Genomic DNA, 16,096 nt, shown 5'->3' with positions numbered 1-16,096 from the left:
ATTCTAGCAATCAGAATCCAACAACATATTAAAAAGATCATACACCATGACCAAGTGGGCTTTATCCCAGGGATGCAAGGATTCTTCAATATCCGCAAATCAATCAATGTAATTCACCACATTAACAAATTGAAAAATAAAAACCATATGATTATCTCAATAGATGCAGAGAAGGCCTTTGACAAAATTCAACATCCATTTATGATAAAAACTCTCCAGAAAGCAGGAATAGAAGGAACATACCTCAACATAATAAAAGCTATATATGACAAACCCACAGCAAACATTATCCTTAATGGTGAAAAATTGAAAGCATTTCCCCTAAAGTCAGGAACAAGACAAGGGTGTCCACTTTCACCGCTACTATTCAACATAGTTCTGGAAGTTTTGGCCACAGCAATCAGAGCAGAAAAAGAAATAAAAGGAATCCAAATTGGAAAAGAAGAAGTAAAACTCTCACTGTTTGCAGATGACATGATCCTCTACATGGAAAACCCTAAAGACTCCACCAGAAAATTACTAGAGCTCATCAATGAATATAGTAAAGTTGCAGGATATAAAATCAACACACAGAAATCCCTTGCATTCCTATACACTAATAATGAGAAAGTAGGAAAAGAAATTAAGGAAACAATTCCATTCACCATTGCAACAAAAAGAATAAAATACTTAGGAATATATCTACCCAAAGAAACTAAAGACCTATATATAGAAAACTATAAAACACTGATGAAAGAAATCAAAGAGGACACTAATAGATGGAGAAATATACCATGTTCATGGATCGGAAGAATCAATATAGTGAAAATGAGTATACTACCCAAAGCAATTTACAAATTCAACGCAATCCCTATCAAGCTACCAGCCATATTTTTCACAGAACTAGAACAAATCATTTCAAGATTTGTATGGAAATACAAAAAACCTCGAATAGCCAAAGCAATCTTGAGAAAGAAGAATGGAACTGGAGGAATCAACTTGCCTGACTTCAGGCTCTACTACAAAGCCACAGTCATCAAAACAGTATGGTACTGGCACAAAGACAGACATATAGATCAATGGAACAAAATAGAAAGCCCAGAGATAAATCCACACACATATGGACACCTTATCTTTGACAAAGGAGGCAAGAATATACAATGGAGTAAAGACAATCTCTTTAACAAGTGGTGCTGGGAAAACTGGTCAACCACTTGTAAAAGAATGAAACTAGATCACTTTCTAACACCGCACACAAAAATAAACTCAAAATGGATTAAAGATCTAAATGTAAGACCAGAAACTATAAAACTCCTAGAGGAGAATATAGGCAAAACACTCTCAGACATAAATCACAGCAGGATCCTCTATGATCCACCTCCCAGAATTCTGGAAATAAAAGTAAAAATAAACAAATGGGATCTAATTAAAATTAAAAGCTTCTGCACAACAAAGGAAAATATACGCAAGGTGAAAAGACAGCCTTCTGAATGGGAGAAAATAATAGCAAATGAAGCAACTGACAAACAACTAATCTCAAAAATATACAAGCAACTTATGCAGCTCAATTCCAGAAAAATAAACGACCCAATCAAAAAATGGGCCAAAGAACTAAATAGACATTTCTCCAAAGAAGACATACGGATGGCTAACAAACACATGAAAAGATGCTCAACATCACTCATTATCAGAGAAATGCAAATCAAAACCACAATGAGGTACCACTTCACACCAGTCAGAATGGCTGCGATCCAAAAATCTGCAAGCAATAAATGCTGGAGAGGGTGTGGAGAAAAGGGAACCCTCCTACACTGTTGGTGGGAATGCAAACTAGTACAGCCACTATGGAGAACAGTGTAGAGATTCCTTAAAAAATTGCAAATAGAACTACCTTATGACCCAGCAATCCCACTGCTGGGTATACACACCGAGGAAACCAGAATTGAAAGAGACACATGTACCCCAATGTTCATCGCAGCACTGTTTATAATAGCCAGGACATGGAAACAACCTAGATGTCCATCAGCAGATGAATGGATAAGAAAGCTTTGGTACATGTACACAATGGAGTATTACTCAGCCGTTAAAAAGAATTCATTTGAATCAGTTCTGATGAGATGGATGAAACTGGAGCCGATTATACAGAGTGAAGTAAGCCAGAAAGAAAAACACCAATACAGTATACTAACACATATATATGGAATTTAGAAAGATGGCAATGACGACCCTGTATGCAAGACACGAAAAAAGACACAGCTGTGTATAACGGACTTTTGGACTCAGAGAGAGAGGGAGAGGGCGGGATGATTTGGGAGAATGGCATTCTATCATGTATACTATCATGTAAGAATTGAATCGCCAGTCTATGTCTGACGCAGGATACAGCATGCTTGGGGCTGGTGCATGGGGATCACCCACAGAGATGTTATGGGGAGGGAGGTGGGAGGGGGTTTCATGTTTGGGAACACATGTAAGAATTAAAGATTTTAAAATTTAATAAAAAAAAAAAAAATAGAAAGTCACTCAGTTGTGTCTGACTCTTTGCTACCCTCCATGGACTGTAACCCACCAGGCTCCTCTATCCATGGGATTTCCCAGGCAAGACTACTGGATTGAGTTGCATTTCAGCAAACTTAAATATTTGCATAAATGGTTGAAATCAGTTTGAATCATTTAAGAATAAAAAGATAAAAGGGATATAACAGGAGAAATAATGCTGTTCCCTGCTCCCTCCCAGCCACAAGATTTTTCCTCTCTGAAATATACCGAGGTATTTCCTCCATATATAATTATTTCCTCCCTCTTTGCCCTTATAGCATATTACATATCATGTCTTCACTTTCCTTTTGTCATTTAACAAGATCTTATAGGAAACACTCAATATTAGCATTGGTAAATTTTTTCCATAAAGGAACAGATAGTAAATATTTTAGGCTTTGTAGGCTTTGCTCTTCTTAGTTCCACTGTTATTGTGTGAAAACAGCCATGGATAATCTGTTAATAAATGGGTGTGGCTGTGTTTCAATAAAACTTTATTTATGGACATAGAAATTTGAAAATATCACTTTCATGTGTAATGAAGCATTATTCTTTTTTTGATCTTTTTTCAATCATTTAAAAGTGTAAAAACTTTTCGTAGCTTGTAGGCTGTACCAAAACAGGCAGTGGGCTGAACTGGGTCTTCTGGCCACATTTTGGTGACTCTTGTTTCTTATTATATACAAATACCTTCCTCATTATTATTTACAGCTACATAGGTGTCTATAGGTGAATTATAATCAATTCAATTGAACTTCTGTAGATTGACACAGGTCATTTCTAGTCTTTTGCAATTACAAATAATGTTGCAATGAATAACACTGTCATTTTGCCCTTTGGAGAGAATATACGTAAGGAAAGTTTGTAGAAGTGGAAACTTTGGATCAAAGGGTATATGGTTTGTAATTTTGATAGATATTTACAAACTGACTTTTTAGAGGTTGTATTGATTACTTTACCAACATATGAGAGTGCTTGCTTCCCCCTACTCTCACCAACCCAGTGTGTTTCTTTTTGATATGTGCCAGTGTGAGAGGTGAAAAAAATGTAGTTATTTGCACTTTTCTTATTATAAATGACGCTGGATATCCTTTAATCTGTGAATATTTTTGTCACGGATTTTCCAAATTTTTCTGTGGAGTTTTGATACCCACATATTGATTTGTAGGAGCTCTTTACTTTTTTAGGATTTTCTGTCTGAAATCACTTTTTTTGGGTGATATATAGAAAGGCTTTTCCTGCTTCAAAATTAATTTATGAAAATAAAGTTGAAATACTTTTGTGACTTCACCTTTACCTTTAAATCTTTAATTGTGTGTGTGTCTTTGTATGTGATGTTATCTTTTAAACGAGAGATAGACATGATACTCAGTGAAAATGGGATCAACTTGTAGCATATATGTGTGTGTATATAGTCATTATATATTTAATATATATATTCACTATATAGTAGGGAGTGCTCTTTCACCAGTGATTCACTTACTCAGTAAACATTTATGTAGCAGCCACTTCTAAGGTATCAAACCCAGTAGGGAGATACAGAGATAAATCAGTGATAATCTCTTTCTTAAGAATAAGTAATGACCATAACAACAACAATAATAAAAGGAAATATTTGAAAAATACTTTCTATGTGCCAGATACTCACCTATCAGCTTATATGCATGATCTCATTTATCTTCATAGAAACCCTCTAGTTTAGCTTCTATTCTTATTCTATGCATTTATAAATGAGGAAAGTTAGTAATAAAGCAAGAGTTAGATTTAGGAAGCCTGGTGGTACCTGATCTCGGGCTTGTAACCACCCACCACATCATCTGTCATACTATGACCCAAAGGTAGCAAGGGCAGATAGAGCCCTGTGGGAGTTCAGGGTGATCTGTGAGGAGCTGGACTCCACAATATTTTTAAAATCTTATATTAACACTTGACTAGGGTCTTAATTCTGGCATTGTGCAAGATTGATATCCTCTGTATAATTTCTCAATTCATCACTTATTCTTAAATTATATTTTTGGGGATGCAGATTTTTGACTAAAGCAGTAATTCCCCACCAATCACAGTGGTTGTCTGAGGAGGCCTTACAAAGAGCTTAGAAAAGTAGAGAAGCGAAGGGCAAAGGAGAAAAGGGAAGATACACCCAACTGAATACAGACTTCCAAAGAATAGCAAGGAGAGATAAGAAAGCTTACCAGTCTTTAGTAAATCCTTCTAAAAAATACTACTGTGAAATAGTTTAATGTACAAAAATATCAATCTTCTTTTCCCCAAAAAGAACATTTCTTTTTTTTTTTTTTAAGATTTCACCTGGGTTTCTTTTTTTTAAAAATGGAAGTATAGTTGATATATAATGTGTTAATTTTTGGTGTACAGCAGAGTGATGCAGTTATAGATACACTTTTTCTAAATATTGTTTGCTATTATATTTTATTACAGGATTTTGAATATAGTTCCTGGTGCTATACAGTAAGAACGTGTTTCAAAAGGAGCAATCTTAATGTCGTTTTTACTTCTACTGACTATGAGGCTGAATTTCCTGTGATTGTTTAAATTTATTCTCTCTTCAAATATGATAATGTGGGAGATGTTGGGATAATCAAATACATTTTCATTTGGAGGTGGAAATACCTCATTAGTAATCTCCTGTCCAAAAATCAAATTATTTGGGGGACAGTAAGGAGATTGCGTGGTCAGTTACAAAGTTGTGTCTGACTCTTTTGTGACCCCCATGGACTATAGTAGCCTACCAGGTTCCCCTGTCCATGGGATTTTTCCAGGCAAGAATACTAGAGTGGGTTGCCATTTCATCCTCCAGGGGATCTTCCTGACTCAGGGATCAAACCTGCGTCTCCTGGGTCTCCTGCATTGGCAGGTGGCTTCTTTACTACTCAACCTCACGTATAAATTAAACTCTTACTGAATAGTTTTAAAAATTAAGTGAAGAGATAAACATATGTATGTGTATGTTTTAAAATTTGCAGCTTTTGATCCATGTCACCAAATTAATGGGTGTGATTACTTTGACATATGAAGTTGACTAGTTAACTAATAAGCACTTAATATTTGGTAAGCAGTTAGTTATAGTGTTAGGTGGGGTAGGATAATGGCTATGTATACTGGCTTAAACATAATAGCAGCCTTTTTCTCTTCATGTGACAGTACTGGGCAGGCGAAGAGAAGATGGGGCAGCCCTCCTCCATAAGCAACCCAAGGACTCAGCTGTGTGAGGCTCTACCATCTTCAACACAGAGTCTCTAAGGCTCCTGGGTGTCATCTGCATTCCAGCCAGATGGGGAAAAGGCCATGGAGGATTGAGCATGGGGAGTGCTATGGGCCAGACCCAGAGGCTGCACGCATTGCTTCCATTCCCATCTGATACCCTAGAACTCAGCCACACCTCAGTGCCAGGGAGGTGGGAAATACGGTCAAGCTCTTGGCCCAGGAAGGAGAGCATGGATTTGGGTGAGGAACTGGGTGTCTCTGCCACAGTTGTTAATGAACCGTTCCTCTACTGTGCCCTGTGAACACCGTCTTACAAATCATCTTTAGAGACTCAGTCCTTGGTGTGAAATGCCTCTCTCATCCTTGGTGCTTAGGCTCATGACATTTTCTCAGGAGATAAAGGTAACTGGGAACCATGTTGGTGGGGAGCTAATGAAATCATGTAATAGGTTCTGATAACATGAAGGTTCGAGAAAGGGACACTGGAGAGAGAAATACCTGCCAGCTGAAGCTGGTTCCCTACTCTTTCTTTCTCAGATTCACATGGGAGGCTCTGCGAGTCTTCCTGGAAGCCTGGCCTCTACCTGCTCAGGGGGCAGCGGCGCCCAAGCACAGTTGCTGGTTGTGTTGGAGGAAGGTGAGCAGAGGTACTGAAGGTGATGTCTGTGTTTCAGGAAGCCTTGGAGTGGGCCATGAAGAACCATTTGTGGGGCCATGCTTTGTTCCTCTCCAGCAAGATGGACCCAAGGACCCATAGCTGGGTCATGAGTGGGTGAGTCGGGGACTTGCACAACAAGAGCCCAATGGAGCGGAGGGACCTTCCCTCCAAACGTGGGGATGAGGGCAGGGAGAAATACAAGATGCACGGAAGAGCCCAACCCTCCAAGCGTCTTTCCAATTCTAAGTCAGGCGTAGTGTTTCTCTTCTCCAGATCCTTATTACCTAGGTGCAGATACATTCTTTTCAGCTGCTGAGTTGAACAAAACATTTTAGTGACATTTTCTTAGGGTCAGAGCTTCCAAAGATTAAACAGGATTCTGCATTGCAGTAGCCTTCTCTCATTGGAAGAGAGAAGTTCCTAGGACTCTAGAGAGTTCCATCAGTGAGGGGTGGATCACTTAAAGGTGACTGACAGAGCGTTAGGACTGAGAGGTAGTAACTCACTGCTTAGTCCTGCAGTGGGCTGTGGGTGCTGAGAAGTAGGGAGGGATACAGAGTAGCAGGATGTGAGCTGTGGTAGAAAGGGGTTTATTGGGCTGGAGATTAGATACGGAAGACTTCCTCTAATGGGAGATGTCAAGACTGAAGGGATGCCCTCGGTCATAGTTTGCACTGGCATACCAGAACCTGGGTGCCAGGGGGCACTGGGAAGAAGGCTCAAACCAGAGTGGGATAGGAATGGAGGTGTGAGTACCTAGCCAGGATTTTAGAACAGGGGCAATGAAACAGTTGAGGAGACTCAGGATCAAATGGAGGTGGTGGGTGTAGTGAGTACTGGGGTCAGCCCTTCAGGCTGCAGTTAGCATCCGCGGGTGGTTGGGGACAGATGTGTGGCAGAATTGGTGTGGGGTGAGGTGGGGTGGTGTGGGGTCGGGGGGCACCTTCCATAAGGAGCAGGCTTGGGTCAGACAGTGAGAAGGATGTTAACTCAAAATTTATCTTCTTGTGTTGGTTAAAGCCTTGAAGCTACCTTCTCAGCTCGTTGTTTTAGTCGCTCAGTCATGTCTGACTCTTTGCAACCCTGTGGACTGTAGCCCGCCAGACTCCTCTGTCCATGGTATTCTCAGGCAAGAATACAGGAGTGGGTTGCCATTTCCTTCTCCAGGGGGTCTTCCAACACAGGGATTGAACCTGAGTCTCTTGCACTTGGCAGGCAGATTCTTTACTGCTGAGCCACCAGGGAAGCTTTATCTTATATTTAAGTGAAGTGAAGTTGCTCAGTCGTGTCCAACGCTTTGTGACCCCATGGACCGTAACCTACCAGGCTCCTCTATCCATGGGATTTTTCAGGCAAGAATACTGGAGTGGGTTGCCATTTCCTTCTCCAGGGGATCTTCCCAACCCAGGGATTGAACCTGGGTCCCCTGAACTGCAGGTTGACTCTTTACCATCTGAGCCACCAGGGAAGCCATCTTATATTTAAATTGGCCGTAAATCCTGCTGGGCAGAGTTGGATAAGAAGATGGACACCCCCACTTTAAGCTGGGTCTGTGGGGCTCACATCTGTCCCACTGCCTGGGAGTCTGTTCTTCACCATGGCCCCTGCTGAGTCTCTATTACTCCGACCCCCAGTCTTCCCAGTAAATAGTGACCACCATGTTCTTCATTATGTTCCTGGGCCAGAATAGTGAGGAGCACTGGACTTCTATGAGGAGAAGCACTCCCAGCTCTGGAGGAAGGATGCTTTTAAAGACAGCATTCTGAGGGATAAACTTCCTTTAGGTTTTGGAAGCGAGCATCCCGCAACCCTGAGCTGTAGCGTACATCTCTGCTACAGATTTCTGCCTTGGGCCATTGATGTTTGATGGGGCCCAGTGAATCGTGAAATATCTCTCTTACTGAGTATGCTTAAATCTCAAATCAGCCATAGAGCTTATTATATCCTTGTTAAGCAGATCCCACGGTTTGTCATCAGCAGGATCATTTCTGGTCCCTGCTCTACGCCTCTTCAGTTACTGAAAATGACTATTTAGTACTTGTGAGCAAAGGCACAAGAGACCCAGGTTAGCGAGAAGCCCCCAAAAAACAGCACTGAGAACTGTAGGCCTGGCCTGGAGGAGGACTGCCTCGGGACAGTGGGTCTCGAGGGTGACTGGGGAGGAGGGGTCTGGAAAGAAGAGGTTCAGGTTTACCGTTGGGCTCTCAGGGTTCATTGACTTATGCGTGGCTCATCTCCGTGATAGACGAAGGTCTATAAAAATGGTTTGCTCAAGAGTTAGGGTGTCAGTGCTGAAGTGCAGGTCTCCCCGGGTGGTAAGGTCTGTTTGGGGTGTGTGGGATGGGTGTCCGAAAGTGGGATGGAGCTGAGCCATAACTGAAAAGCAGAGAGAAACTCAAGTTTCAACAGAAGCCACCGCAAGGCAATGGGTTAAAGGTGCTCTTGACTGGGCCCCCACTGATGGTCGGTCCCTCTCTCTGCAGCTTCACCAGCACACTGGCGCTCAACGATCCGCTGCAGACTCTCTTCCAGCTCATGTCGGGGAGGACCCCACAGGCAGCCACGGTACCCTTCATAACAGGAGCCCAGCATCCGAAGGGTTTAGTGGGTGGGGACTGCTCAGGGACGAAGTGATGGCTTTAGAGATGACAAATAAAACAACTGCCCCTTTATCACCTCCCATGTGCCTGGCCCTGTGCTAAGTAATGTGATGTATATTATTTCATTTAGTGCGTGGAGGTGGGAATTATTATCCCGGTTTTTCAGTCATGAAATCTGAGATGCAAAAGTTTAAAATGACCCAAGATCACAGAGCTAGGGGCAGAGGAGTCAAGATCGGTCCAGGTCTGTCTGATTCCAAAGATCTTGCTCTTTCTACAAATCCACAGCTACCTGCTGAGTGAAGACTAGCAAGTGACGCTGAGGCTGCTCTCCCGCTTACCACACCAGGCTTCCTTTCTTCCCCACCACTGCACGGGACCCTTCAAAGAGGGACACTTTAGATTCTACAGGTCATCAGTGTGAGATGTGGTTCAAGAGAACCCTGAGGCCATCTTGTTAGTTTTCCCATTATAAGAGACTTGATCTTTCTGTCCCAAGGTATTCCTTCCTTATCCTCGAAGTCCAATAATTTTAGTAAGATATATCTTGTTGTTGACTGTCTGTGTCGATTTTGGGGGGGGATAGAGCACACTCTTTTAATATGTGCATCCATCTCTTACAGTTCAGGAAAAAATTCTTGAATTATATCCATCAGGATTTGTTTTGTTCTCTTATATTGGTTTTCTTTTCAGGAATTCCCTCTATATACAAAATATAATAGTATATATATATATATGATTGATTCTTTCTTTTCTTCTTTTTTGCTGTGTCCCTCCTGTGTGTCCCTTACTATGTTTTCATCAGTATCTCTTGCTTGCTGTGCTCTTTAAAATTTTGTCATTAAAATATATATATATATATATATATATATATATATATATATAATTTATTTATTCGACTATTTCTGGTCTTAGTTGTGGTGCTTGGGTTCTTTGCTGTGGGAGTGTGGGCTCCAGAGCACGTAGGCTCAGTAATTGCAGTGTCCGGGCTTATTTGCCCCATGGCATGTGGGGTCTTTGTTCCCTGACCAGGTATAGAACCCACATTCCCTGCACTGGAAGGCAGATTCGTAACCACTGGACCACCAGGGAAGTCCTCTCCATTTTTGTCTTTATTTCTTTGATTTTCCTGCCACTTCTCTCCTGAGCTTTGCGGTCACATTTGCCTCCTCCTGTTCTCCACCATCTCTTTCCTCTGCTCCTATAACTTAGCTTTAGCCCCTTGCTTCATAAAAGAAATTGTTTCATTATTTTACTTACATTCATGATGAAATATTTGGTGACCATTTTTGTTTTGTGGTATCATTTTTTTTTTTTTTGATGAGTGTTCTCTCTACCTTCTTCCCTCCTTTTATCTTGATGGTATATTTGTACAAATTCTGTTTTTGTTCCTTCACAGGCTTCAAGCCTTCCTTCGACCAGTTATTTATAGGAGGTTTGAGCTGGGGAGATGCCAGGGCCATGTTCCAGGCCAGCTGGCATTTCCACACAACCTGGTATTTTCTGTGAGCATCTTTGCTTCTCCCCAGCCAGTGGAGATGGCTGTGGGATCTCCTCTCTCTGCCTCCCGAACCCACATCTGCTTAATCTCTTTTAGAAGCCTTTTCTTGTATTTAGAGGCTTGGGTTTTTGTTGACATTTAGTTTTAATGAAAACACACTCACACTTTTGTTTTTTTGTCCTTCTTATTGCTTGTGGACAATTTCAAGAAAAGAAAAGAAAAGAGAAATGCTGACTTTCATGCCCCTTTGCAAAGGAACTGGCTATATTAGAACATGGATGCACCTCACAGTTCTGCCGAATGCCTGTGCCCTGCAGTGAAATCCTACCATGTCACAAAAATGCTAAATGCAGGGAGTGATGTAATCAACATGTGGTCCATTGGGTCTCAGTGCATTGGTAGAGTTTGCTAAATGATCCCTGCTTCTGGGTGAGAAAATCAAGGAGCCAGAAGTGATATGGCAATGTGGTATTTGACACCCGTGTTGGAGAGTTTCCTAGCATCATAGCAGCCAGTAAAAGGCTAGACTTTGGTACTTAGAATAAGAGGTGTAGTGGACGAAGCATGGTGATTGGGAAACAGGGATGTGGGCTTCTGTCACAGGCTTAACCTAGTCTCTGCTCCTCAGAGTCTAGCTGTGTGAATGGGTCTTGTTACTTAGTCTCAGAGTCTCAGCTTTTCGTCTTTGTGGGCATTTGATGCCTAACAGAGTTATTGTAAAAATTAAAGGAGAGAGAATATCTGAATGTATTAATGACCATACTTGGCCCATTGAAGTTAGTTAATAAGTGTTCTTTCTCTCCCCACCTCCATAGACCTGCTTTACAGAGATTTCCGCCCTCCACCCCCAAATCACCTGGGGAGGAGACAGAAGAATTGCTTCTAAGTTTTTGTTCTTTTAGCAAGAGCTTTTCTGTTGCTGGTTCCCTTAGTTCCAGCCAGAAAGAGCCTGGCTCACACGTTAAAATGGGGATAATAATAGTACTTAATGCATGTGATTGTTCATAGGAGAAATGCTTAGCACAGGCTATGGCCCAGGGTCAGAGTGCAATAAGTGAGAACTGCTATTATTTTTGTGATTTATTATCATCATTCCTCTCATTCACACTGCTTTGCCCAGATAAACAAAGAGTATCTTTAAAATGGAGCTGGATAAAGCATCTTTTGTTCTGTGGGATAATTACAAATACAATACCAAATAATTGTGAATTGTTTTGACCTCCAGATCTTAGCTATTACTGTCAATCTCCTGCTCTGTCCATTCTGTGTAACAAATTGGAGGACAGACTGGTCTGCAAATCACCTCCTTCCCTCTGCTGTGCTTCCATGTGTGTGTGTATTTACACCTACATGTAATTTCTAAAGTGCAAACCACGTGCAAGGCACTATGCTATGGGCTTTACCAATCTTGTTTTATCATCAACAGTAATCCAGTCAGGTAGACATTATGATCTCGATTTAAGAAATGAAGAAACAAAGCTTCAAAGGCATTAAGAAACTTGCTCCAGAGGCAGGGCCCCTGTTGAATCCAGAGCCTGTGACGTTGGTTTGTTTATTGCTATTTCCTCTGCCCTGAAATTCCCCGTCATTCAGGAGAAGGACGGCCCATCCGGTCCCATGGGGCTTCCACCCGCGTCCACTTCTCTGACTACCCTCTACCGCCCCCTCGTGGAGCTCTGCTGCCCCTGCGTCTCGCTAGCGACTAGTGCTGCCTGGGCGCCTTGGCCTGTTTTCTCACTCCTCAGGGGGCGGTAGGAATTAGATTTCACAGAGTTGTGCGAAGATTAAAGAAGGTCATGTGTAGAAGATGACTCTGTAAAAACAGAAGACATTAGCCATTTGGTAAAATATTAAGGAGCCCAGTGTTTCTCTGTTTTCTTACAGGTTAATATGGACTCTTCTCATGAACCAAGGTTTTGTGATCCTCCTTCTTCCAGGGAAATATCAATTAAAAAAAATTTTTTTTGTCCCCAGCTATCGCGATTAGGGGCACCAGGATGAAATTTGAAAATTAGTGACTAGTAGTGTGACTTTATTTTTATCTACCTCCCAATATTGGAGAAGGAAATGACACCCCACTCCAGTATTCTTGCCAGGAGAATCTCATGGACGGAGGAGACTGGTGGGCTGCAGTCCATGGGGTCGCTAAGAGTTGGACACGACTGAGCAACTTCACTTTCACTTTTCACTTTCATGCATTGGAGAAGGAAATGGCAACCCACTCCAGTATTCTTGCCTGGAGAATCCCAGGGACAGGAGAGCCTGGTGGGCTGCAGTCCATGAGGTCACTAAGAGTTGGACACGACTGAGCAACTTCACTTTCACTTTTCACTTTCATGCCTTGGAGAAGGAAATGGCAACCCACTCCAGTATTCTTGCCAGGAGAATCCCAGGGACAGGAGAGCCTGGTGGGCTGCAGTCCATGGGTTGCAAGAGTCAGACATGACTTAGTGACTCAACCACCAACGGCCACCTCCCAATATTCCTGTGTATGTGTGTATGTAATGTGTCTGCCTACCCATCCTTCTAAGAGTTTTGCTTTTTTAAAAAGAGAAAACTCAGAATCAGTGAGTGGCCGCACTGCAGGCAGCCAAATAGGCATTCCTGGCAAATCAGAAAATAGACAACAGCCTTCCTTAACCTATGTTCTGGCTGGGGCTGTATTACTCAGCCAATGTTCCATGTTTCTGCTGCTTTTCAGTGTTGTGGGGACAAGCAGTGGGGAGACTGGAGGCCACACTTGGCAGTGATTCTATCAAACCAGGGTGGGGACCCGGAGCTGTACCAGCGCACGATTGTCACCATGGGGGACACCCTGGGTAAGCAGAGACAAGCTCCGCCCCCTCCTCGCCTCTGTCCCCAGGCCGGCTTTAAACACCCTGTGCTTAGACTTAGGTTCCGTGTTGGGCCCGAGTCTATGCCTCAGGCATTCCTTTGACCCAGGAGCCTCAGTGTTTTGGGGACAGAAAATCCAGGGAGAGGAGTGTCCTTCTTGCCTTTCTGTTTCCCAGATTTCTGCTGTGAGCGAGTGCAGGCCAGGCCCCTGAGACTCCGGGGTCCCGCCGCTGCAGGAGGCTGCCCTGAGTGGTTGATACCTGTGCTGGGGTCAGAGTCCCCAGCAGATGGAGTTAACACCTGGAGCATCTCCCCTACTGTTGTTGTTAGTCCCCCAGTGACCCAGCCCGACCAGATAGGAAATTCTATTTTCGCCTGAGCTACCCTGGGGAACTGTGTAGTCTTTATTGCTATCATCTCTTTGTGAATGTGGCCTTTTAAACACTTAGGGGCTGTTGGATGTTGCGGATCAGTGGTTCTCAGACTGGGTCAAGGGACAGAATATTTAGAAAATCATTGCTTTGTGGCACTTCGTGAAATACTGCTCTGCTAAACTTAAAATAGCTACAGGTACAGTGCCCAGTCAAATGACGAGTTATTCAGCACCTGAGTAGAAAGAACTAACTTTTGTTGAACCTTCTTGGGTGCCAAGCTAATTACTTTGCCTACTTGAATTAACTCAGTGTTGAAGTAATGAAAAAGGTATGGGAGAACATTTAAAACTGGGAACAATTTGGTAATGGATGTGATTTTTATGAGCACTGGGAAAAGTCGATTGTTTGATTTTGGCGGGGGAGGCATGAATGCCCCAAGAAGCCGAGTTTAAAAACCGCTGCTTCCAACAGTCTGCTTCTCTGCTCAGGTGTAGGCATTTCTTACCTATTTCTCCTCTTCCAGAAGGACTAAAATGCGTAGAAACGTCCTCATCAAAAGTCCATTGAGGGGAATGTGAAATAGTGCCTTCTTCTGGCTGAAGAGAAGTGTAAAGTCGGAGGGCAAAAATGGGGTGGGAGAGGGAGTAAGGTGTGGAGTCTGTAGCTCGTGTCTTGGAGAGCTGCTTGTTTTATCCCGTGAAGCTGTCTGCTCTGACCTCGGAGCCGCTCTCTAACCCTCTCCCCTCCCGCCCGGATAGTGGGTCCCTCCCTTGGTGGGCGTGTTCCCTGACCCAGGCTTGTTCTCCGCCTACAGCTGGGAAGGGGCTGGTGGAGGCTGCTCACTTCTGCTACCTTATGGCTCACGTGCCCTTCGGCTACTACACCGTGAAGACAGACTACTTGGCCTTGCTGGGCAGTAGCCACAGGTATGCCAGTCTTCTGGGGGGCAGAGAGAGGGGAGGACGTCTTCCAGGGGATTGGGTTAGCCCCAGCTGGGTGGCGTGGCTTCATTTTTCCATTGTCGTTTGTGAATGTTCAGCTGCTGCTGACGGTTTTTCAGCACAGGTAGGCTCTGGGCTGAGAGCCGCCGGGAAGAGTGCCCCATCACACCGCCAGGGGTCCTCAGGCCCAGGCCCTGCTCCCGGGAGCTGCGAGCTGGTGCCCGTGGGTTGTAGTGTGCCCCTCTGGCCACTCGGTGGCGCCCTGGCTCCATGACCAGAGATTGACTCAGAAAATGCTAATAGCGCGGTGGCTTGAGGCTCTGCGTTAGGCAGCTCTGGACCTATTCTCAGAGCTGGCCTTGGGCAAAGCCTGCAAGTGGAAGAAGTTTGTGTTTCGCCCCCACAGCTCACACTGACTTGACACACAAGCTACTCAAAAGCTACTCAAAAGTTAGGCCTGTCGCTTGTTCCCTGCTGGGCATAACATGAGACTTCTCACAGAGAAGGACCTTGATAAGCCCCTAGACAGTGGATAAATGGATGAAAAGACCAGGCTGCTCCTTAGCCACCCTCCACATTCTGGATCTTTCTTTCTCTCTCTCTGTTGATAGTTAAGATTTCCTAAGCTCTTACATTGTACCATGTGTTTTATTTGCACCGTTTCCTTTAATCATTACACATGGACCCTGTGAAGAAAGTGTATTTTTAAGCTTTGCTTTGTAGAGGAGGGAAACTGAGGCACGGAGAGGTGGAGTAACAGGTCTAAGATTGTATAGCTAAAGTGCAGTCAGGTTGGACTTGGAATCCAGACTGTCAGGCTTTTCTTTGTAGAAATGCATTGTCTCATGACCTGTCTGTCAAGGTCATGGTCTCCGATAGCACATAGTTAATTTGTCAAAGACGCCTGTCTTGGCCAGATGTGCCAAATAAGTGAAATGGGTTATGCAGTGTCCCCAACCCTTTCGGCACCAGGGATTGGTTTTGTGGAAGACAGTTTTTCCACGGATTTGGATTGGTGGGAGGAAAAAATCCTCGTATGGTTTCGGTATGATTTAAGTGCATTGTATTTATTGTGCACTTTATTTCTGTTATTATTGCATCAGCTCCACCTCAGATCTCCAGGCATTAGATCCTGCAGGTTGGAGACCCCTGGGTTAAGGTGTCCCCCTCCTGTCTACTGCATGAGGATGTTTCTGGAGATCCAGCCCTGACCCCAGGGGAAGCCCTGGTGATTATGGTTTCAGCCCCCACGGCAGCTGTTTTGGGGCCCGTGGGGACTCTGAGGGTCCCCCTGATCACGTTCACTCAATCTGCTTTCTCACTGGAATGAGCGTGCAATGTAGGGACCGTCATTTGACTTTGGGCTCTGTGGTGCTACCCTCTCTCTGCAGGGCCTTTGTCTTCAGTGCTCCTGGAACATCACACGGCTCCCTCTTTCCTGCTCTTCT

General features: G+C 43.6%; 1 protein-coding gene across 2 annotated transcripts in view; it reads left to right on the top strand.

The window, feature by feature from the left end:
* SEC16B (SEC16 homolog B, endoplasmic reticulum export factor) overlaps positions 1 to 16,096 on the top strand; it is a 48,493-nt gene that overhangs the window by 17,077 nt on the left and 15,320 nt on the right. For both annotated transcript variants that reach the window (XM_068986069.1, XM_068986071.1), the window contains exons 10-13: positions 6,414 to 6,511; positions 8,881 to 8,962; positions 13,200 to 13,317; positions 14,522 to 14,633. In XM_068986069.1, coding sequence (XP_068842170.1) covers positions 6,414 to 6,511; positions 8,881 to 8,962; positions 13,200 to 13,317; positions 14,522 to 14,633 — 410 coding nt within the window. The remainder of the gene's footprint in view (positions 1 to 6,413; positions 6,512 to 8,880; positions 8,963 to 13,199; positions 13,318 to 14,521; positions 14,634 to 16,096) is intronic.

Source organism: Capricornis sumatraensis, chromosome 14 (assembly GCF_032405125.1).
Source record: "Capricornis sumatraensis isolate serow.1 chromosome 14, serow.2, whole genome shotgun sequence".
In the NCBI taxonomy this organism is placed as follows: domain Eukaryota; kingdom Metazoa; phylum Chordata; class Mammalia; order Artiodactyla; family Bovidae; genus Capricornis; species Capricornis sumatraensis.
The sequence above is the reverse complement of the archived record's forward strand: the minus strand, read 5'-3'. Positions and strand labels throughout refer to the sequence as shown.